Raw genomic sequence first — 24624 nt, 5'->3', positions numbered from 1 at the left:
GAAATGTTGTTTTGTGCCTGTCTTAGGACTTTTGCAGTATCTGTGTCCGTAGGGGCAGGCTGTAAGTGCCAGGGGGTTTGTGACTCGAGAAGCTGGTTGGAGCCAACGGGCTCCAGGCGGTGTTTCCTTTGCTAGTGGAGCTGCATGGAGGAGGCTGCGCAGGGATGCCAGRAATCCCTCATCTGAGCGTAGGGCCCTGGGCACGGGTACCGTGTGGGTGTTTCTTTTGTACAGATAGACAGGTCTGAATTGCTTCTAGCTTCATATGCAAAACGAAACTCCGTAGAATTAGTTCTTTAGTGGTTTTGGGTACTTCTGTGTTGATCTTTTGGAATATTATTTGGTTTGTTAATATACTGTGTTAGCAGTGTCCCTTGGTTTACTTTTTCAGCTTGTGTTAACACTGATGCTTTATACGAACTCTATGGCCATTCCCACTGTTGGGACTGTGTGTGCCAGGCGGTCTCCTTTTGATGCAGAATTAGTCCAGATGTGTAAGCACAGTTACTTACCTAACTTAGCAATTCTAAATTTTCCAAACAATACCATAGGAGCTTTGTAACAGAGGACTGAGCAACAGGCCCGTTTGAGTTCTAGTATCAGTGATTTGGGCTATGTATATTGTTTCTTTAAGCATCGTGAAAGAAATTTGACAGGATGTTTTTCCTTTTACAGGAAGACGTAGGTATTATGTTGTTTGGCTAATATGTGGGGAAAAGCTTTGAGAGTACTGTTTCATATCCATATTCATATTTTCACTTTATCACTTTATAAGAACAGCTTGACTTTTTTATAATTTTTTAYACAATGTAATTATTGGTTTTAAATGACTGTTTCATGCTGAACAGGTGAACTAACAACTGCAGATAGACACCATGTCTCGAGCACGGCAGCCGCCRCTTGTTACTGGCATCTCTCCCAATGAGGGCATCGCATGGACAAAAGTGACAATTAGAGGAGAAAACTTGGGAACTGGGCCTGCAGACCTCATAGGTAAGTTGGAGAGAGGAGGGAAGAAAATGCGTCAGCTTCTTTTGGATGTGTAGATTGCAACCTTTGGGATCTGGTAGCAGTTGTAATGAACATTGTAAAATCCCCTGTGTCCCTAATTCAAGAATGATCTCCAAAGTGTAAATTAGAGCGGCCACCCTTCATTATTAGATGGGCTTGTCTGACTCCAGTCCCTCTGCTGAACACGAGGTAAGAACAACTGCCTGTGTGAGCACGGCAAGGGTTGGCGGGGACAGTTTGTCCCATCTTTGCAACACATATGGAGAATTTTCAGCTTGAAAACTTCCCAATCAAAAATGTTTTCACTGTATTGAGAGGGTCACTGGCATTGCTATTACTTGAATTGATGTAAAATTYGATTAGTGCATGTTAAGGCAGTCTAGGACAAGAAGAGCAACAAAATTTAGCTACATGTTGTGTGACAAATGGTCTGCCGTGTTATTTTTCACTGGGTAGCTTAATTTGAATCGTCAGAGTTCTTGCACTGGAAGAGAGAACAAGCCGGTCTCCCCTATTAATTGTCTCAGTGATTCTCATGACTATACATCTTGTTCATCAAACTCTGTTGCCTGTTTTCCAGGCTGAAGAATCCCTGTTTACCTTTTTTATTATGTGTGTTCTGTATCTTGAGACGGGGGAGGGTTTTTGTTGTTGTAATGTTGTAATTCCAACTTCAATATCTTAATCATACTGAATAGATTAATAACGTCAAGCTTTGTAACCTCTTTATTCACTTTAATTTCTAATCACTTATGAATATATTGAATGTCAGAACTCCCCTATGGAAAACAAGAGAGAAAGAGGGGAGAAAACATTTGCTCTACCTCTGTTTCCTATTTTTTAAATAGTTATTTGTGTATTTGAGGATCATTTTTTGTAATTGTTCTTTGCCAATTTGAAGATCATATCCACTGTCTGCCTAACTTTCTTAAGCCATTCAGAAAGACTTTGTAAAATCTTTTGAAATCCAAGTTAAATATAACAACTGGAATTTCCCATATTCATTTTTTAAGTTAAGCATATGTGTACTCATGTTAGAGACAATTTGTCTGGTCTCTTGCGGAGTCACGACTCCTCTGGAGAGTCTACTGGAATTCTGTTTGGCTCTGCTAGAAACAACATTTCACCTCATGACTCTAAACGAGGATTCCCAAATTCCATTCGTAGCCACCACAGTGAACTTTGTGGCTGAGGACAAGCCAGTGTAATTTTTCCCTTCGTTTCAGTTTGCTGCCTGTAAAAAGAGGAAAGAATATTTTCCCCCTTTGCCAGGCAAGACTGCTGTAGACTAATGAACCTTTATTTAGAAATATATGAAAATCTGATTATGTTACAGGTAACATAAATATTTCTAAGTATTTGAATGTTTTTTGTGCTTTYATATCTTCAGTACTGCATAGATACAGTCCTTGTAGAAATGGTCTGGTAGGTTCCAGGTAGGAAGAAATCTCAGAACTATGTCCCAATACCGCAACTGCTTGATTATATGTAAAAATATATAATATTATATATATATAGTAAATCTTATACTCTTACACACGAGTGCTAATAATTTCGTATTTTGAGATAAACATAAATACAAATGTATAATCTTCTTTTTTTGCCTAAGCTCACTAAGTTYTTGGCTTTTTCTACTAAGTGAAGAAGACCTCAGACATATAAAGATTTCTTTTTTGTTTTTGTGGTTGAATTAGTCATGTAAATAGTCTCTGTGCCTTGAATGGAAATAATTGCAAATGTAATTCTTTGAAGGCATGAGACGTGAGTAAGTTGGAGTAAGGATTTTGTAGAGTTTATAATCTGTTGTTGAGAGCCATTACAGTAAAAYGGAAAGCAAAAATCAATTTCTTGTATAAATACAATATCATATAACATACTTTTCATCTTGTTAAGAGAGATTCTTGTAATCTGTGTGTGACTTTGAAACTAAGATACTTTTATTTGCAACTCGTGGTGCAAAAAAAAAAAATCCAGGTATACATGTAAATCTATGCTCTCCAGGTTTGCTTTGTCTTTTAAGGTATCACATCTTTATCTTAGATGTCGTAAAATTGTCAATATATAAGTTTGGCAAAAATTAGGAAATTTCATGAAAATATATTGTGGTCTATTTGTCCTGATAGGCAGGGGCCTAATCCTTCAAAAATGTCCTTTAAAAACTAGACCTACAGTATGGAATTTTCAAAGATCTTTATACGATACAGATTAAAATAAATCATTTTTTAAAGTTTTTTTTTTTTTTTTTTTTTTTATGAGGAAGAAAATATGGTAATGCCAGAGGATCATTTTCAACATGCCATTATTTGTTTCAGAAATTGGTCTGTGCCATTACGATAGGTAGTGAGATTTGTAAAATGTTCATAGAGACTTTGTTTCTCTCGTGTTTTTAAGATACAGAGGAAGGCTGTTTCCTTTAAGAAGTGCCAAATCTTACAAACTTKTTCTCTTGAGAGCTGCAGGAACCTTCTAATAAAAAAGAAATGATTGATACAAGGTTCTTTAAAATAGTTTTTCAGTAACTTCTTACCTACCAAGTTCAAATCTTGATTTTAAAATATAGTTTGGTTTAAGCATGGATTCAGACTTCTCTAATTCTAGAGTGAAAATCCCWTTTTACGAGTGGTTCAGACAATCTCCTGCAGTTAGTTTTTGCTTCAGAGAACGTGGTAGCAGAAAGCCAAAAGTGACTTGATGCTGGATGCTGAAGTCTAAGGTTAAAACCCACTCATTGTAAATGTTCTTCCCCCACACCCTSATAAATAAACTAAATAATAACTTGTACTCTGGTTAAAGTGTTGCAAAGAAACAACAGCAACAGCTAAAATGGCAACCAAGATAATCTTGATATATTACTTTTTTTTTTTTCTTATGCCTTCTTTTGATTTAGGTTTCTCTTAGGAAACCTACCTACTGTCCTTGTTCACATAAATCTTTTTCAGTTATAATAAGGTTCATGGCTTTTCTTTTTTATTGTTGTTTTCATTTTCAAAATAGGTTCTGGCAGGGAGTGAGGCCTTCTGATGTCTAATAAAATCATGCAAAACTGCCAAATTTGCTGTGTAAATATCAGAAATTTAAATTGTAAGAAAAAGTAAGTGTGGAGGTCTGGTACTGTGCCATATATGCTTACCCTTTTCGGTCTCAGATTGTTTGTTAAATTGGTCAGAGCTTTCTAGAAATTGAAAACAAAAGCCAAATCAATAGAGAAAGAGACCTGCTTAATTTAAATTCTAGCRTAGCTAACACGTTAGTATGGCCTTGTCATTTCGGATAGTATGCATTAAGTTTGTAGGCAAGGGTAAGAACACCTAATTTAAAGTAAATTAACAATCTAAGACAGCTCCACAAATATTTTCTGTAACTGACCATTCTCTAATAGTAGTATAGAAATTAAGAATTTTGGTAAGTCTTTGAGGCAACAGAATTCAAATTAGAAATGTGAGAACTGCCCCTTTAGATCTGCCCATCTATTTTAGCACCCAGAGTCTGATCTAACCACAGTTTATTCAGCAGAATCATTCTTGCATAATAAATGTTAAGATGGAAAAGGGGAGAGAATATTTGTGAAGGGGTGGTATTTTGGCCAAAAGTCCCTTCCRAATCATTAAAAAATGCCGTTTAACAAATAAGCTTGAATGAACATAGTTTCTTGTGAAAGTTTTKCAGGTTTTCCTAGTTTTTTTGCTATGTAAAATCACACGGCAAACTCACCAAAGATTTTGCTTGCAGTTTTGGTGAAGGTTTTATGGAAGTACTTTCTACATCTTTTGTACGGGTTGGATCTTTTGTACAACATAAAATAGGCCAAGAAGGTCAGTGGCTTCCTGGGTTGCATTAGGAAGAGTGTTGGTAGCAGGTGGAGGGAGCTGAGCCTCTCCCCTCTGCTCAGCCCTGGTGAGGCCACGTCTGGAGAACTGTCCAGGTCAGGGCTTCCTGGTATGAGAGGGACAGGGAGCTGCAAGAGAGAGAATATGAGGGAAAACTTCTTGACTGTGAGGGTAATAGAGCACTGGTTCATTTTGTCCAAAGAGGTTGAGTCTCCTTCCCTGGGAATAATCAAAACCTGCTGGGACATGATCTCGTGCAATGTGCTCTAGGTGACCCTGCTTGTGCAGCAGGTTGTGTGAGCTCCAGAATTCCCTTCAGACCTTGTCAACCATTCTGGGACTTTGTGAAAAGTTACAGTAGCTGCATAACTGATGGGAGAGATTAAAATGAACTTCAAGCAACACTGCATGTATCTCGTAAAATGGTGATAGGATGTTAGACTTAAAGTCAACTGAGGATTATCTGAAAAATACATCTGTGACACTTTCATTCCATCTTGRCACTTAAGGACTGGAGAAGAGTCCTGTATTTGTGTGAAGCGTGTGAAACAACATGAGCATTACTTGCCTTACATCACTTCAAAAATATTCAGTCATTCGTGGTTGTTCTTTCTTTCTTTCAGGTTTAACAATCTGTGGGCATAACTGCCTGCTAACTGCCGAATGGATGTCTGCAAGCAAAATTGTGTGTCGAGTGGGACAAGCTAAAAATGATAAGGGGGACATTATTGTCACTACGAAGTCCGGTGGCAAAGGAACTTCAACTGTTTCCTTCAAACTGCTGAAGCCTGAAAAAATAGGTATTTTGTTCAAACTTTTTTTTTTTCCTAAACAAGTATATGACTGAATATCCTTTAAATAAAATATATATTTAAAATGGGTCTACCTGAGGACAATCTTTAGTTGTCTAAAAAAGTAGAATATGTCAATAAAATATATATATATATAAAAACTCATACTACATTTGAATTAAATTCTTCTTTCTCAATATCTGATAAATCCTCAGTAGGTAAAGTGGCCCTTTTTATTGTTAGGCTGAAGTATTAAAATTTTCAAAAATTGATGACGGATCCAGTAATGGTTCATTTTACTTTTAAGTGTACAAGATATATACAAAATGTAAAAATTTGTGAACTTTATACCTAAATCTGGAGCTGACGATGTATTTTAAAATGCTGAATCCTCAGTGCCATTTCTTATTTGTATTTCAAACTGTTCTGTAAGACAAAAAGTCTGACGTATTTTTCATGTGGTGCTTCATCATTAAAGTGATGTTGCTAAGCAGTCTAGGACCTCTGCTTAATCTAGAATCTAATCTAAATACTCTCTGGATTTAAAATGCCACTCTCGGATAACTCATTGATACAGTTGAATAGGATTCTTTCTTTAACATCAGGGCTCACACAAAAAGAAATATTTTAGGCTTTTGTTCTCTCTCTGTTCAGTGACAATTAAATAACACCTATTTTTTCCCARGTTATATTAAGAGCTTCAGCCTTATTTTTCCAAAGGACTAAAACTGGAGATGTTCAGGGATCTGGCTATGATTCTTTCCTGAGGCTCAAGAACTACTGTGCTTCACCTTTGCATGTTGTTTGTGCTAAGGCTTGGGAGACAAAGCCAGTCCTGTGTTCTCCAGGATCTTGAAGGCATCATTCGCTTGGCACATGGCCAAATTGACTGACCTTGTGCTTAATAAGAGCCGTAGAGAAAAGGACCTTTCTTAACATATGCGCACAGGGAGACCTCCAATTAACTGGTGGTTTCCAAAGTAATAGATGACCAAGTGGTGGACAGATACCGCAATACTGGAGGGACTGAGAAATATTWTTATATTGTTGTTAAAAGCAAGAGGACAGTGCTCTTAATTTTCATGGAATGGCAATGCCTCATTTTAAGAGGCAGTGTGTGTTGCCTAGGCATTAATACCTTTTCAGCATCTATAATCAAATAATTTAGCATAATTGTATCCAGGTTGTTTTGCTGTGGAGCTTCCAAAATATTACCTAGGCATGCATTTTATATTTATTGGGATTTTTCAAATTAGTTCAGTATGTGAGGAGCTGATAGTGCTGGGCAGCCGTTGTTGTTTTAAGGATATGTCCTTTGTTTTCTCTAGGTATCTTGGATCAGTCTGCTGTCTGGGTGGATGAAATGAACTATTACGACATGCGCACTGACAGGAACAAAGGGATTCCCCCCTTGTCCCTACGTCCAGCTAATCCACTTGGTATTGARATAGACAAGTGAGTACCAAATGCCTCTAAGCCACTTTTTTAGTGGTTTTCTCTATTTGTGCCTCTGTGGATTCCACAAAAGTTTAACAGTTTATAGGACGGGAAAGGATTTAAAAATACATACATTTATTAAGCTGATGGTATAAATTTGAGGCTTAAAAGAGCATGTTGGTACATGCTCTGTTCTGCTTCGTAATCCTCATTTTTGGAGCATCAATTAGGACTGTGGATTATTTAAAAGCTTGATATACTGAACCCCTGTGATGTTTAGATTTTGAGGAAGGCTTTGGATTTATACTTTGTAGCTATGGAATACTTAATGTTGCGTTTGAGTTTCATGGGGCTTTTAAGGTTGTTTAGATAGCTATCAGTTGCTAAAATTGCACTGTAAAGCATGATTTATTATGCCACAGCAATTAGTTTATTTTATTGAAATGTAAATACTCTTTTCCAATCCACTGTGTCCCTCACTTTTGTTCATAAATAGGTAGACTTTGTAACATGGTTTCTGAAATAGGAACTTAATAATAGGCAGTAAACAGAATTAGAGAGCTTTAGAAGAGATACCGTTAGGATTCCAAATGCAACCAAATCCTAGAAATAGTGTCAGAAACAATATTTCTCTTGGTCAAGATATAGCTCTGGCAGAAACAAAGACTTYAAAATCAGACAGTTTCAGTGTCTCTGAATACTTGGTTTGTGAGCAACAGAACATACATGGTTTCATCTGTGGGATTTTTTGTTTGCTTGTTTTTAAAGGAGGCTGTGAATTATTTCAGTATTATTCCTTTTTCACAAGAGTGGCATAATGTGGTTGTGCATTTCCRTAGTAAGAAACTTTTTAGTCTGATTCTTGATGTCTGAAATTTACCAATGCCTCCAATTGTTTGGTGGAAGTTAATTTAATTATTGTCTCTTGTTGCTTATCACAATAGACAAAATCTTCTTAATTTTTTTTTTATCTTAATTATCCCCAGTTTCCTGAATTATCCTCCTTTTTGAAACCCTGACAATTAACCGCTTGGAGTTCAAATCCTTCTAACAAAACATGATAGACTCCAAGAAGTTCTTAAAAACATGAAGTTGCTTTTCATTCAGCTCTTCATTTGTACCCAGTGGCAAAAGTCGTATGAAAGGATTTGCTGAACTCAGAACCAGGAGTCTAAAATATTTGGTCTGAAGTCTTGTTAACTCAGGCTGTTAATAATTATTTTTAGAGAAATAATTATTTCTGCAYTTAATGTAATGTTTCGTGAGTATCCTTAGTATGTGTTTTCCAAGAAGATATCCAGCCTTGGTTTGAGGGAATTACACTGTAGAAAATCCAGTGTCCATTGTTCGTTTTTGATGATGGGTAAATACATATTTCCCAAACTCTGTGTGGTTTCCAGTGGATTTGGCATCTGTTTCCAGCCTCTGGTTATGCATTTCTCTCCTAGTTTGAGTATGTGTGCCTTTCTTTTGAAAGTAATTACCTTTTTTTTCTTTTTTTTTTTTTTTCGGTAATAACTTGAGATTTTTGGCTGATATATATCTCTTCTCGTAAAGTATTCTTCTCCAGTCCATGAAATAACTTGTGATCTTCTTTCATCATCTCTAGTTTTCCAACCCTTTTAAAATGTGGACTCTCGATCTTGTGGATTCCTTCCCAAAGAAGAATCCCAAAGTCAGCCCAGAAGACTGCCTGTCCGTGCCCTCTCCCTTCCCTGTTTGTGCATTTAAAGAAAGAGACAATAATCCTTTCTACGCCAGCACTGCAATGGGARTTGGCATCGAGTCACTTGTTGGGTGATTCTCATCAGTTGCTACTGCTGCTTCTGGTGTGGTCACCTATGCTCCGCAGGGATGACCTGAATTCCTTTATCACTTGGTGTCATTTTGCATTTGACACTGTTTGGCTGGGTCTTGTTTGCTTGACAAGTTGGGCTTCTCAACTTGAATTGCTGACTCGGTCTTATTTACTTAAAATTCTCTCCAGCTATTTATAAATCTTACTGGTGATAAAAGTAGATGATTTAATTRCTGACTAAATAGTATTGTGGTCTCTAGTAAAACCTTACCCAGGATAATCTCAGGTTTGGTTTCCTACTGATTGTTTTCTATTTTTTTGCAGTTAGTCAGCTGTGTGATTTATATCGTTGGCACTGCATAGCACTAAGTTTTTAATTGGTTTCGTTTACCAAGTTTCCACTAAAATGACAATATATTGAATGTGTTGGATTACTTTTTTCAGTCAAGCACTTAATCTCAAAGCCAGTATAATATATTTGCAAGCATTTTAAGAAAMTGTTAAGACTGACATTAATACTATTTTTTTACTTTAATTGAACCCTGAAAAAGCTTTTCCATTATTTTTTCCAGAATCTAAGTCAGAATAACCACTTCAATTGCATCAGACATCTGTGTTTCTCACAAGACTTCTTTCAGTAAATATGTTGGCTATGACACAGTTACTTTTAAATTGGTCTTATTTTAAGAGACCTTTTAATGTAATATCTCCACATCAAAACTAATAGTTCTTGCAGTGAAGGCAGCTTGCATTTAGTAGATTAAGAATTACCATTTGGAAGCCTAAATAGTAGAATTATTTTTATCTGATACCATCTGTTTGGATATTTTGTTAAATAGGAAAGTAGCAAGGTTGTCTTTTAAAAATTTTACCTTTAAGTGCGCAAGTAGCCTGTTAATGAATTCAGACCTTGTGTGCAAAAGACATACAATGGAAGTCAAAAATATTTAGAAGAACTCTTTAATGAAGAAAAATGGCATTTATAAGAAAGAGAGCATATTAGCAAGCGTGAACCATTACTAAGTACTGTAATAATTTCTCAGTTGAAGTGATAAAAAGTGCTGAATTTCAGGGATCTTTTAAACTAATAGAAAACCTCATGCAATGAAGAGTAGTTGCGTGGAGTGAACTCTGCAGCATAGCAGCTTGTTCCTTTGCTAACACATTTGTTTGACTTGTTTAAAGAGTTTCTCAGTGTTTGCAGGCTGAGATGTGTTTCAGCTCTGCAGCTGTGGAACTAGGCATCCGCGTGTGGCACCGCTCAGCCCCGGCAGGATTTCCGAGGCCTGCAGCCTGTCCGGAGCCGCCTCTCGACCGCTCGCCAAGGGGCAGCTTTGCCTGGAGCACCGGCCAACAGGGAACACAAAAGAGGCGTTTCAAGAGGGATACTGTGGAGAGGACCAGGATGAAAATCAGAGGGAAAAGTAGATTGGGAAAATAGGAGTCAGGATAGGGAACAGCTAAATGGGAGCACAGTGAAGAGAAACAGCAAATGGATAGACAAAGGAGAGGAAAAAGTCATCCTTGTAGAAAGCAGTTGTTGGGCATCAGTGAATGATACCAAAAATGCATTTGGAAGCATGGGAAAGGGTTAAGTTCACCTCTCCTTTGTGATGTTTTCCCTTTTAATATAAGTTATTCTTCTAACAATTTGCATTTGTGTGTATCTAATTGCTTATGGTAATTTGTCTACTTAAACCACACTTAAAAGTTAATCATGACTTCTGAATCCATCAGGTGGATAATTTGAAGATGTTACAAATCGGACGTTGAAAACAAACCCTTTCCATAATGAATTGAAATACTTCAGTGCGATATTTCATTCAACTGTTGACAAGCACTCACACTAAATTTATTAAACTGTTGACACGCATTCAGACTCAATCGTTATTTATCCTGACTCAGTAGATGCAAGATTGTAATTTATTTAGGAATGACTGTGAAGTGAATGAAGCCTATGGGCTGTGAATTAAGGTAAATAAATAAGTGAGATTGATGCGTTCCAATTATTGAATACCACGTGTAGTTTTGGCTTATTATAGCTGCACACCCAAAATGTGCAAATAGAATGTTATTTTCATATTCAAACATTGCAAGGATGTGAAAATACAGACTGTGGATACCCACTGCTGCTCCTGATTTGTTTTTTTATTGAGTAAAGACTAGTAAAGTGTTATACATGTACATAGTTGTTTAACAAGTAATACCTATTTGTATCTATATGTAACTGCTGCCTGACAAATCCTTCTTAATTTTCAAGACTTAATTGCTATTTTTGTATTTGATTTGTGTTGCACAGCTTTTATTTTAAGAGCTCCAATGAAAAAAAAAAAAATCGATCATTCTCTAATGATTCTAGATACATTTTAGCTAAGAATCACTGTTAAAGCATGATAGTCACATATGTTCATAGAAGAGTATTTGAAGATCTTGGTTTTCTGTCCTGCTTGTAGTTGTGTTCATAGTTTAAAAAGGGCCTGCTTCCGCTTAGATCAGTCTTTTACACTGTTAAAACTTAGTGCAAATTGTGTGTATGCTATCAAGTGTTTYCTTTAAACAAAAAATGGCATGAAATACATGTAATCTTTGAGTTCTAGTTTATTTTCAGGGTAGAACAGAGACACTTTTWATTTTCCCATGTTATTTTATATTGGCCTTACGTGCAAAGCAAAGCCCAGTGTCCCCCCCCGCCTCAACTAAGAGGAGGGAAAAAACCTAAATATTCTTGACTGGGGTATTATTGTATACMGGAGGCTTACAGGGCTTGCAGGAGGGAAAGGATATCCAAATAGCCCACAGATAGGAGTGTGGAAAGTTGATATGAAAATACTAGCAGTGACAGTAACGTTGCAGAATTCGTGTTTGACATTTTTAAAATTGCTGCAGGAACAGGTTGGTGGGTGATGCAGTGACCGGCATTTTGAACGGGACAGAAAAATGCTGCTGCTGTTCTGCGAGAGCACCGGGCAAAATCTATTCCTGAAAATTTAGATCCCCATAAACCTTGTGAATCGATTGCTAGAGCGGGTGCTCCACATGTGCTCTCTGGCTGGCACACAAGCCACGATTGCGTGGAGCGTGTGCGGTGCCGCACGGGAGGGCCTGCTCTGTCCCGCGCAGCGCGGGGCCTGCAGGCCGGCCTGCCTCGGGCCCGCCGTGCGGGGCCGCAGCCGCTCGCGYGCCAGGAGGCGCTTTCCGCACGCTCCCGCATCCATACGCTCCCGCATCCACCCACTGCTCTGCGGCGAGGCGGCCGCTTCCCGCGGCAGCGCCCCAGGCTCCGCGCGCCGGTCTCGCACTGCCACCTAACGGCGTCGCGGCCTGGCTGCCCGGAGGAAGGGCTCGCGGCCCCGCGGAGCTGTGTGCCACCGCTGGCCAGCTTGGATCCCAGGGGCGCCAGGGACACCAGGGTGAAACCCGCCACAGAGAGAGCCAGTGTCTGCGGCCCAGGGTTAGGCGCAAGATGGACTAATGCTTCCGATTAAAGCTATCCTAGTGCTCGCTCMCTGTAAGACTGATGCCTCAGTTCAACTGACTACTTAGAATCACAGAGTCACTGTGATTGGAAAAGACCTTCAAGATCACAGAGTACAAGCATAAGCCCCTCAGCACCCTGCTGCTAAACCACGTCCCTAAGCRCCTCCTCTACRTGTTCCTCGGGCACTGCCGGGGATGGTGACTCCACCACTTGCCAGTGCAGCCTGTTCCAAGGCTTCACCGCTCTGTCCATGTAGAARTTCTTCCTAATGTYTAACCTGAACCTCCCCTGCTGCAACTTGAGGCCAGTCCCTCTTGTTCTATCTGTAGTTATTCTGGAGAAGAGACCAACCCTTGCCTTGCTACAGCCTCTATTTCTACCTCTATTTTTCTTATCGTGAAAGATGGTTAATCATTTTACATGACATATTTCTTGCTYGCCCAGTGCTACTTTCCAGCGCATCCTCGTCGCTGCTGTTGCACAGACACCTTTGTTAACACCTTCTGGTTTGCCTTGTTTAGTCTACTCCTGTGTCCTTTCTGCTGGGCTTCTTGCATGCCCGATTAACAAAGTACAGCTGGTACAAGGGCTGCTTCTGAGTCCGACTGGTACCAGACAGCAGGAGAGTGTGTGCAGCAACTCCACTTCTGGCTTGTTTATGCTGCTTGCCAGTCAGAATCTGTGTTTATTTAAAGTTGCTCCTTTTGACCTGTAAACTCCTGTGGAATTGAGGTTCAAGTTACCTTTTGGTAGCTGTATCCAGTTTGGGACCTGACTTTAATATGTAAATACTGTCACGTATGCTGAAAATCATACTCAGGGATTCTAAAATTTAAGGGGAAGAATAATCTTTACAGAATAATTCTGAGTTGCTTTCGCAGCAAAGTTCTGTTCAGTAGAAGCCACTCTATTCTCTTACTCTATGTTTTTTTTTCTAGTATTGAATTGTAACTCCTTGGAGGCTGTGATTTACTCGTGGAGATCATAGGCTAGCTTTAGACCTCTGGCAGATGTAGACAGTCTGTGTAAGTGCAAGTTCTTATAGTTGAATTTGTAAGAGTTGATGCTGTAATGTTCCACACAAATACGTCTGTTCTCTGGAGAAAGGCTCCTGTTGGGTTTTCAAAGCAGTCAGACATTGAACTTCAATCAAACCAACCAACCCAAATAAAACCCCTTGCTTACTGTCAAACTGTCCATGGGCAAAACTCCCTGGCAGAATCTATGACATCCATAGCTAAATGGTTGCTCTTTACCGCAGTATTTTTTCTAAGAGTTGTAATGCTCGTACATAAACTTAGTCTTGCGTATGTCTTACAATCTCGTAGTAGTAAGTTACATCTTAGTTATGGTATCTCCACTGAATGTGTGTGCCTTTGTGTGTTTTTGTCTGTTGACTTCTTAGGAAAAGATATTGAAATTCTAACAAATAGGAATAAATCCTGGTTCTTTTTTTTTTTCCTTATTGTGGCACATGGATTTAATATAAACTTTTCTGGGCACTCATAGTATGTTTCTGAGCTCTGTAACTGCATATAATACAGAAGAGCTGTAGCTCTGGCAATATTTCCCTAATCACTGTGAATAGTAGCAGACCCTGTCAGAGTGCCTAGGAGCATAAATGAGTGCTTTTGCCAGCCCGTCTCTTAATTATTCAATTAATATATGAATCACTAATAAAATTAAAGTATCAAGTATCAAATTCAAGTTTTTTAAAARCTGTATATTTCAAAGAAAGAGCTATCTGTATATGCCTTGTGATGGAGTATTATTAAGCTAAAGTTTTAAAAACACTTTAAACACTATGTAAAATTATTGAGAGGTAAGTTAACTTTTGTTGAAACATTCACAATGATACTGTTGATTGTAATCAATGCTAACATGTTTTGTCATTTTATTACTTCATTGTGTAATAATTATGTAATTGAAGCGTAATTAAAATGATAAAATTATTTTTATTTATATTAAATTTCTTTTTTTCCAGCTACACTAGGTGTGTCTGTAACACTAGATTTAATTTCATGGCATAAGTTTATATATACATTTTGTTGGAACGTGAGCTGTTATGCTATGCAAAACTTTCAGTAGTAACCTGTTTACTAGAATATGCTCCACTGAAGAAATGAATATTTATTTTTCAGAAGCAGATTTCCTCAGAAAGATTTAGAAGCACTGTTTCCTGGGATGAGTGCTGATTTCACTAGTGAAAACTTTTCTGCTGCCTGGTACCTGATCGAGAATCATTCGACAACAAGGTTTGCTGCTATTACAATACATAAATAGCTTTAATAACGTCAAACATATGTGAATTTTTATTATATGAGTTATGYTGGTGATGGTTGACATTGTAATAATAGATCTATTTTTCTGTGTGAGGAGGCACTTGTGTTACATTAGGCTTAAGTTCTACGTGATCTAAGAAGTTGGGCAGCATGGCCTTGAGCAGGAGCCCCAGTTATTAACCCAAGCCATGACTATAGCCCCAGGAAACAGGCACTCAACAGACCAAGCGTAAAACTGTTAACAGGTAACAGTTGGCTGTTAACTGTTGTGTAACTGAGCATGCTCAGTTCTGAAACTTCTCCATGCTTCTGTTTGGGTAATATTTGGCATCATTTTAGAGCAGAGAATAAGTCTCCTTTTGGCTCTGATAAGAATTTGATGAGAAATACTGTTTTGCCAGTTTATTTTTCTTCAGTTATCTAATAGCAGAAATAGCTGCTGTTAAAGAAAGAGAGCTCCAGAACCTAACTCGTCATCTGCCTGGGAAGTACTTTGTTTTACTGTCAAAGTGGTGGTAGACTGAGGACAAGAACAATGGCAAATAAATGTCATTACCTAGTTCAAACATACTGACATCTTCTGAAGTATAGGAACTGAAAGAGAAGTGTTTAAAAATAATTCTTTATATTACCTGAAAACTACTTTGTAATCAATAGGGTTTTTTAAGTCTAAAAGATAATAAAATGAGAAAGTCAACTTTACATTTTTAAGAAGTTTGTTCTAAGTTGGCCGCTTGGACCATTTCCGTTTGTTGCTCTTGAATRTAGTGGTGGCCACTGACAGGACAAGAGGCTGAGACACTGGAAGTTCTGCCTGAATTTGAGGAAGAACCTCTGTGATGGTGACAGAGCCCTGGAACAGGCCACCAGAGAGGTTGTGGAGTCTCCTTCTCTGGAGATCTGCAAAACCCGCCTGGCCGCGCTCCCATGTCATGTGTTCTAACTTGTGCCGCAGGGTTGGACTGGGTGATCTCCAAAGATCCCTTCCAGCCTCGATACTTTTGTGATTTGTGTGGGCATCAGTGACACTGCCAAGAGACATGTAGAATAAAGCAAGAAAACTGCAGAGCCCAAGGTGCTATGTATATGATGCAGCAGTGGGATGGAGAGAGCCCTTAGGGAAGAAAATAAAATACAGCCTCACAAGCAGGCCAACCTCAARCACTTGTGCACGCAGCCTGCAAAGCAGGTCAGGGCAAATCCAACCTGCATGTGCAATTAGAATAAATGGGGAAGCGGTAGGATGGCTGGTGTGCAGGCATTCAGCGATGAACAGGATTTGGGGAAGGACAAGCAGGAAGTAGAGAGGGAGGAGCAGCTGTGAAGGAGAGGCTTGACTATATGGAGCTCTCTTATGGAATGGGTAGCAGGATGGTCAGGAGCTTGTGGGTCAGAATCAGAAAAGGCCAAAAAGGATGACATTGCACTGAGAAGAGAAAGTGGATGTAGTGTTCTTCAGACAGCTTTAGGAGCCCAGGTCTGCTTCTCAAAACTAAGATCTCAAAACTAAGGGATGTGATAATCAGTGGCAGCCTTGGCTATAGCAGTCATGAAATAGCTGAGTGCAACGTTGTAAGGGGAGTGAGGAAGGTAAAAGTCAGAATATAGACCCTGGGTTGGGCAGCACTAGCTCAGAGGAGGATCAGGTTTGTGATGTGCCATAAATTTCGATTGGCAATCTAGTGCAAATCATCTTCTAGGGTGTATCACTAGGCCTGTGTCACGTAAATAGGAGGATAACTATTTTGCTTGACATTGTTAAAGCCACTGTTGAAGTTCTCTGCCCAGTTTGGGCTGCCCTGCTTGCCCTGCTGTAATTTATAATCCAGGTAACTGTATTAGCTTGTATGGAGCCATTTAAACATGTTCTATGCTTGTGCTGTGGTATTATATTGTTGCCTGAAAGTCAATTCTTACCTACATTTGAAGCTTCCTATTAAGAGAATGCACATGTGATGTTTTTTTCTAGTATCAACTCACACTTTCTCTGTTCCTGGAAAAGTTCCACTAGTTTATGTCTCTTCACATCAATAGATTGAAGTCATGGTCCTCTCAGTTCAGTGGAATAAGAAAAGCTGATTTATGTATTTTGAATGGAAAATGGGTTTTGCATGTTCATATTGATTTAGAAAATCATACACTGGAAAGCACTGAAGTTTTACCCACTGTATAAATGTGTAAAAACTATCAACAAGGAGATAACAAGTGTATCTATAAACTATCAACAAGATATCAACAAGTGTATAAAAACTATCAACAAGGAGAATGTCTTAAAGATTAGGGTGAATCTGATGATGTTTGGATCTAGTTAAAAATAGTTAAAAAAAAAAAAGATTCCTTTATCTACTTGGAAATGTTTAGTTTCAGAAATATTCTAGAATTACTATTAATTGTGAATTATCTTGGCCATATCATTTGAGTTCYTTTACCGGAAACAGAACAACTGTACAGTTCTTGTCCTCTGTGTAACCTCAGGTATTAGGAGTGCTAAATATGTGGTGCCCTGGTGTTTTGGTTAGCTTATGTATGTTTTTTCCTTGAAGGAAATTCTTTTTAAGCAATCAAAATAATGTCTTTTTTTTTTCACTGACATAAGCGTGACAAGTATAAATAAACTATTTAGGCATGCTATTAGTTCATCAGATAAAATGAAACTACTTAAATGGAGAACTTATTAGTTTGAAAGTGCTGCTGGTAAGTCCTTGTACACCCAAGTAGGCTGATCCAGCCAGTAAATAATGCGAGTCTTGACCAACAGATCAAGACAGGATATAAACCAAAGATTTGTGGCATCATATCTGTAAGAGGAAAGCTGTTTCTAAGGGCACTGATATTCTGGTCTCCCAGCAGGTGGTGATAGCCATCTTACTGCTTGATATTAAAATACATATTATGCATATGCATATATATATCTCTTTTTAATTTGATTTTTTTCTGCACTATGGGGAGGGAGGTTGGCCTGCAGATAGGAAAAGGGACTTTCCGAAGAATGCAACTAATGTGTTATATTTCTGAGTTACTTTATGATGGTAATTTTACAGTGGAGCTGGTAACACAGCTAATGAGACCATATTAATTGTCATCAAAAAAAAGTTGTGCAAGTCGTGCAAGTAAAGAGTCAGTCATGAATGCAGTTATCAGATCACTTTTAAAATAATTGCAGCTGATTGCCAAAAACAAATATATGAAATCAAATATAAACTGTCAGTGATCTCAAAAGCTGGTTAGCAAGTGAATGTAGAAAGAAACATTCATAGCCATAACTATGCTAAGTTGGACATGAATTTTCAAAAGTAAAAAAGTCCCATGGATTACGTATGAAAAGATACACTTTCATAAAGTGGGAATCTGWTCAGCTTCTCTTTGTTTTGCTGTAATAGTCTGTTTAATCCTGAAACTCAGGTCCAATTTAGTGTAGAAATAGTGAAGRAATTCAGAAACTGAAAGTGCAAAAGGATTGTGAACTAAGCTGAAATGTTAAATATTGGAATGGTAGAGGTCTCTTTAATACTGATATTTGTTTAATATGGTATGCTAAAGGCAGTGGTTTAGCATTGCCTATTTAACGTAGTACAGGTAGTTAGCTAAGATTAATACTACATATGTAGAAGGAATTTCTTACTTGATTTTAAACTTTAACAAAGTCTTTTCCAACAAGACTGATGGAAATTCTCTGTGTAGGATTAAAAAAATAAACCACAAAACTAGTTCTCTGAACGTGTAGTAGTAAGAGAAAATCATCATTATTAGGGAGCAAACTAGATAACAATCTCTCTCGCATTAGTAGTTTCCATGACAGTAACGAGCACTATTTTTGGAAGTACTGGGTTCTGTTTATTCGTTATTCGACCCTATTCATTGTAAGAATGCCAATTGTTTTTTTGTTTATTTTCAGTTTTGATCAGCTCAAAATGGCAGTTGTGAATTTGAAGAAACAAGCCAATAAGAAAAATGAGGGGAGTCTAGCTTATGTGAAAGGAGGGCTCAGCACTTTTTTTGAAGCACAAGATGCTTTGTCAGGTAAAGTGAACTTCTTAAATTCAATGTAAAAGAAGAAATGTTATCTGCATGTGTCGTTGATTGCAATATTAAAAATATCCTATTGTCGTTCATTATAATGTTTTCTGAAAGAATGTGATGAACCAGAAATTTGTATTAGGTTGGTCACAAGCTAGGAGTGGCTGGTTGATCGTTGTGACATGTTTGCAAGAGATGACTCCAAAAGCAGGTGACAGGAATTGAGTGAAACTGGATCACCTACAAATCCAGAAAGGAGAGGAAATGTGGAATTGKAGATGATCTCCAGATGATTTGCAAACTCTAATGATATAAGAATTTCTGTTCTTTATGATACTTTATCCCATAATTGGTCTGTAATATTCATATGTATATTCACTCCCCTCTTAACTAAAAATTAAGGCAAATTTTGTATTCTGCTTGCCAAAGGGGATATGCAAACACAGTCTGTACTGAGATGATATTGTTTGTATACATATACTCCAAATATAAAATGTTCCCCAGGTAAAAGCTCATCATGGGCCATCTCAGGGCTTAGAGACTGTGGCTAGATAAGAAAGTGACTGTGCTGGGCCATTCCCAATAGCTTGGAGCTGTYCTGTGCTGTGCTCCATAACTGCGCTGTGTTATAGGGCGACCACTCCTGATCACTGGTTTTGTGTTATGGGGGMCACAGAATAAAAGAATGTATCTGCTGACAACCTTGGCCAAGTCAGCGCTTCTGTTGGTTTTGGGAACACAGCCCTGGGTAAGTCCCAGGGGCACCGAGGGGTGCTCCGAGTTGCCTGTAGAGCCATTCACAGGCCAGTCACTAAGCATTGCTAGTCCCTTCCATGTGGCAGGGAGAGAAGAAAGTGGTGCTGTCTCACCTGTTGCTTCAGGCAGATCAACCTGTGACCTGCTCTCTACTGCAGTGACAAGATTTTCAAGTGTTTTTGGCTACCTGATTCACTGATTTTTAGTTTAGAGAATTTCTTTTCCAGAAATGTCAAATGTTTTGATAGGGGACTTTATATAAAGATGTGAAGTTCATCCCAGAAAGTAACTGGATTTCTAGCTTTATTTCCTCACCCAGCGTTGGCCTAGTACTGATCAATTTTGAAAACCTTCACCTAAATCTGAATAGGACTTTAATACCAAAAGAAAAGCTTTAAAAGATTTAGTGGAAGTATTGAAGAAAATGTTTTACTCATAAGAAAAGGTACTTTGAGGAATCAGGATCTGATATTCTTTGACTTTTTTAACTGAGTTTTTATTACCTGCCAAGAATGCAGAATGAGAGGCTATTTTTCCTTAAAAATCTTAAGATTTTTATCCTCAGAATCTTGAAATCCTCAATCCTTCTGAACAAATATTGATGTGACTTCYATGTCACATTCAAGTCTGTTTTGCAGGTAGAGCAATTAAATAGTCTCAAAATTTCATAGTTCTGTTCCCCAGTTATTACTGTTATAGATAAAAAGCATTGCTGATGGGCATATGTCTTGTCTTTTAATGTTATTTTTTGAGTTAATAAAGGTTTAGTAGGACTTACAGAAAAGTAATGCAAAAGATGAATATTGTGGCTTCTTAGAAAGACTAAAGGCTTTTGACATTGTGTCCCAAAGCATCCTTACGGATGCACTCAGGAAGTGTGGGTAAATGAGCTGACTGAGATTTTATTCATGTTTGCATATAATTGATGGATCGGAAACTGCCTGAATCGCAGAGCTGAGAGGGTTGTGATCAGTGGTGCAAAGTCTAGCCTGCAGTATTGGCTCCAGTCCTGTTCCATTTATTCATCAATGACCGGGATGATCTCCAGAGCTCTCATCCAACCTCAACCGTGCTGTGATTTTTGTGAGACACAAAGTGGGGAGTTTCTCTTGTCCCTTCTTTTGGAAATGTAAGTTTCGTGCCTTGATAGACTACTTTGATGATAAGCGATGATAAAGGGAGAAGCCAGGGAATTAGTCAGAAGTATTACTACATGATAACAGGAAAAACAAATTCATTTTTTTAACTAAATTGAGAAAGTTGGGCAATTTAAACTCTCTAGCATTAAATTAAAGCTCCTGTTAAATTTAAAATCCTCTAACACGCTGGTTATACCCTGTTTGTGCAAAGTGATATAATGCCACTTTTCTATTCATACACAACTAAAGGGATATTACTGTTATTTATTTCTTCTGAAAGGTTCAGCTATAATTTGTATGCATTAAACAAAGAAGAGTTTATTTAAAAGCTGAAATGTGGCTTCGGCAGAAATTCTTAGGGATGTTTCACCTGGGAAGGTGTTTATAAAATCTGATGTTTTCTCCAAAGTTAAGCTTTTGTTCATGAAGGTTGTCAGTCTTTTCCTCCAAATATCCTAGCCCCTTCCTCCAATCCTGGTAATTATTCTTTGCAAATCTGTTGTGAAGTCTGTTCCATTTCCATGTTGGTGTTTTTTGTTACTGTAGAGCAGAGCTATCTATGTATGGTCGTTTCTCCTGTTTTTCTCTAGACTGGTGCCGGATATTTTCTTTTTCTTTGTAGGAAATTCATTTTAAGAAGATAATCTAGTACCATGCATTTCATAGCTATTTCTTTAACTTGTATGTGTACCTGTTTTTTTAACTCTTTTTTTTTTTTTTTTTCAAATATATGAACTTGGTCTGGGAAACCCTTAATTGCTCATTTTGGTGTCAATTTTCTCATTAACAGGGATCAGTAAGATCAGTCTTATTTTGTGTCTGCTATCGAACTGTATCACCCGTTTAAGTTAGTTACCCTCTTTTCACCAGTAAGCAACTAAACCCTTACAGAGTAATACCAAGATGCTTATTGTATTATGTGATTTAGAAAGTGTTTACTAAGAAAATAAAAGGTCAGATAGGCCAGAACCCTTGCTGCTTGGTTTAATTTCCTGGRAAACAGCACTGCCTTATCAGATCCTCATGTCTCTGTCTGCTGGCTCGGCTGACACGGCTGCCGGTGGCTTCGCCGGGGAGATGTTCGACAGGAAGTTTGTTCCGTGGGCCGAGGGGAGCTGGGAGCCCAGCCGGGGAACGGGGCTCGCCTCAGCTTGACCCACTTGTCAGCAGCAGGGACTGCAGCTCATTTATTTCCCATAGTTGTAATTGCCACCTAGGAAGTGGCGCCCCTCAAAGGGCCACCCTTAATGCGATTGCAGAGGTGTGATGCTTTACTGTCATGAGTAAATCATGTCCCACCCAGGTGTCTTTGGAGAGCTAGGAAATGAATTTATTTTGGAAATACTTACGCTGTTTTTTGCAGTACTTCTGCTACATGCTTTTTGAATCTAATTGTTTTTGAAATGTTAGGCTGCGGAGTTTCCTTTTAATTAAGTGCAAGGGAAAGTGGGGAAGTGGCCACTTCACTTGCCCACTTGTGTGGAAACACGAGTCTTTGAGAATCAGGTTGGACAGGAAAGAAGAGACTGCATTGTGTTTTGGAAATGGTATTGTGAACAAATTTGAGGTTTATATTTGATGCTCTGGTTTGTCATGTCAAGAGTTCTTTTGGTGCAGTGTAATTAGTGCCTTTTAAATGATTTTCGGAGAGGAAAGAGGAACTTCTAGCTCTGTGACAGCTCTATTCCTTTTCTCATTTCCACTTGGAAGGCCATATGGCCTGGGCCATAGCCAGGCTGGTGGAGAGCTTTGACCACACTTGGCCTTTTGTTCTGTGTCTTGCTTGGGCATCCCACGGTGGATTGGAGCGAGGCTCTGTCTGGCCGGGGGACGTAGCTGCTCATGGCAGAGCATTTCGGCAGGCCGTGGCCCAAGGCCGCTTCTGGGGTGAGCGTGTCCGTGATGCGGCGGCTGGTCCGCGTGTGTAAACAGGCCGTGCTGCCCATGTGTCTGTTTAATGCATTTTCTGTGGAACTCAAACAGAAGAAACCACTGCAGCTTTATTCAATTCTGAGTCATGTCGGGAATTTGGGAAACTAAAAGCTGATGTTGGTCTGTCATATAAATGTTCCTTTGCTTCTGTTGCTTAAGTGAACTTTAAAAGCAGTTGTTGATTAGACTTAATGTTTTTTGGAGTTCTGGATTGCAAAGAGGAATGAAAAGTTACGTTTGAATTTAAAGCGAAGGCATGCAACATTTTTAGTGGGTGATTCCATTTACAAATGAATTATCAAGTGGCAACGAACTAGTTTTCAAGTCCTTTTTGTGGCATCATTGCACTTATCTCGGTTCCCTGTCTGTTGTCTTTTGGCCTGCTCGTTCAGAGATGTGTTAGTCCACGACCGCTGGTGTTGGACTGTTATGCTAGCTTTTGTTCTTGCCATTTTTTCTTTAATATGTCCAATTTACATATTATTGCTCATTTAATTTTCTTACTCTACAGTCTCAAATGTGTTTTCCCAAATAACACGAGTTTTCATTAATCATGTGGATTTCAGTAAATCAAATTCTGGTATACGGTTAGTACCTACATGTTATGCGGTTGACTTGAAATAGCTGGAGTTGTTCATTGCTGAGTGCTCTCAGTGGTGCGAGTCATTACTGCTGTCTTTCTCATTCTGCTTCAAGCAGCAGAAAATAGGTGTCTTGAGGTAAAAAAACCTGCACTCTTATTGCTAGAGATTTTCAGCATGGTAATTCAGAGAGATCAGGTACAAAGGACATGGGAACAAGTTACCCCAAGATTTCTTAGGATACAGCGTGTATTTGACATGTATTTTACAGCATGTTAGCCATGAAGGGAACGGCTGCTAGGAATGTATGTGCCCCAGGGCACATGCAAGGCTGCGTGCGTCGCTTTATGACTTGGATCATGCCTCCAAGCAGTCGTGTTGGAACATGCTCTATGTTCACTGTCTAGCTTTCCAAGTAGATGCTTGTGTCTTGAAGGCTTGAGATATCTTTGTGCTGTTATTATACAGAGAGGCTGAATAAGAAGCAACTGCTCTGTTGTAGCTGCCTATCTTAACCTTATATTTATTGGCCTTCTCACAGATGCAAAGTGTGCTSCTTGAAAAGCCTAGGTTCTGATATCGTGCTACTAGATGATAAGGCGAAAASAGTTTGCCATGAGCAATAGGTGCTGAAAGAGAGGTGGTGTGATACAGCAGTAACATGCCAGGGAAGCAGCAAACTTGGTGCTAGGTAGGATGTGCTCCAGGGAGAGGCTTCCCCTTCATGCACTGCCCGTGATAAGGTCCCACAGCAGACCAGTTGTTACACTAGTACAACTGTGAGTAAGTAAAACCTTGCCCTCATTGACAAAAGGCGCAAGGATTTGTTTGTTTCTTGTTGGTTTGTTTTTCTCCATAGTCCAATCATGGAATTTTTAGTGGAACCGTAAATGGATCCACTATCTTTATTTCCTGTTGCTTGAAATATTTCCCTAGAAATGTCACGCAGTGCTTCGTGAGAGCAAAACTTCTAAGGCCTCACATTTTGTGAGACTATGTTTAGCTTTCTGTTTCTGTAAAACCTTCCCTCACAGCATTGCACTCTCCTAAATTTAGAAAAGTTCTCTTCAAATTACAGAAAAAGTTATGTATGTGTGTATATATATATATATATATTTATATATTTTCACCAGGAAAATAAAGGCATTTACATTCATGTATTTGTTGGAATCCTGGAAGCATTATAACATGTGATATATATATATATATATATATATATATATATGTATAACCTTCCTTCCATTACTATGCTTCAGTGCCAAGTTCTTTATGGTCACCATATTACCAGCTTCAGAACTACTTTGCTGAATCAGTCTTTTCTTTTTGTCATTTTTTTTCCTCTTGTTTTCTGCATCTGATTAAAATGGTTTGATTGTTGCTATGTTTTGGTTACATTATTTTCTTTATTAATATTTCTGTGTACATGGGTAAGATTTACAGATATGCTAAATTGCATGGCTGTCCCTCTTCTCATTAGAAAATAGTAGAATACTTGTGCRTGTTTTGCTCTGAGTTTGCTTTGCTTTGAGTTAGGCGTAGGAAGTTTTGAGAATACCACTCCTTGGTGCTTATCTC

At 38.5% G+C, this 24624-nt stretch overlaps 1 protein-coding gene across 1 annotated transcript in view; it reads left to right on the top strand.

Annotated features, from left to right (window-relative positions):
• The first annotated feature begins 855 nt into the window (after nt 1-855).
• EXOC2 (exocyst complex component 2) overlaps nt 856-24624 on the top strand; it is a 105284-nt gene continuing 81515 nt past the window's right edge. The window contains exons 1-5 of the mRNA XM_026039754.1: nt 856-993; nt 5462-5638; nt 6958-7084; nt 14484-14597; nt 18520-18644. Coding sequence (XP_025895539.1) covers nt 876-993; nt 5462-5638; nt 6958-7084; nt 14484-14597; nt 18520-18644 — 661 coding nt within the window. The 5' untranslated portion in view covers nt 856-875. The remainder of the gene's footprint in view (nt 994-5461; nt 5639-6957; nt 7085-14483; nt 14598-18519; nt 18645-24624) is intronic.

The sequence above is a fragment of the Nothoprocta perdicaria genome, unplaced genomic scaffold, assembly GCF_003342845.1.
Source record: "Nothoprocta perdicaria isolate Ctin4 unplaced genomic scaffold, notPer1 scaffold_24, whole genome shotgun sequence".
Lineage (NCBI taxonomy): Eukaryota > Metazoa > Chordata > Aves > Tinamiformes > Tinamidae > Nothoprocta > Nothoprocta perdicaria.
Note: the sequence above shows the minus strand (reverse complement) of the source record. Positions and strands in the feature narration are given on the sequence as shown.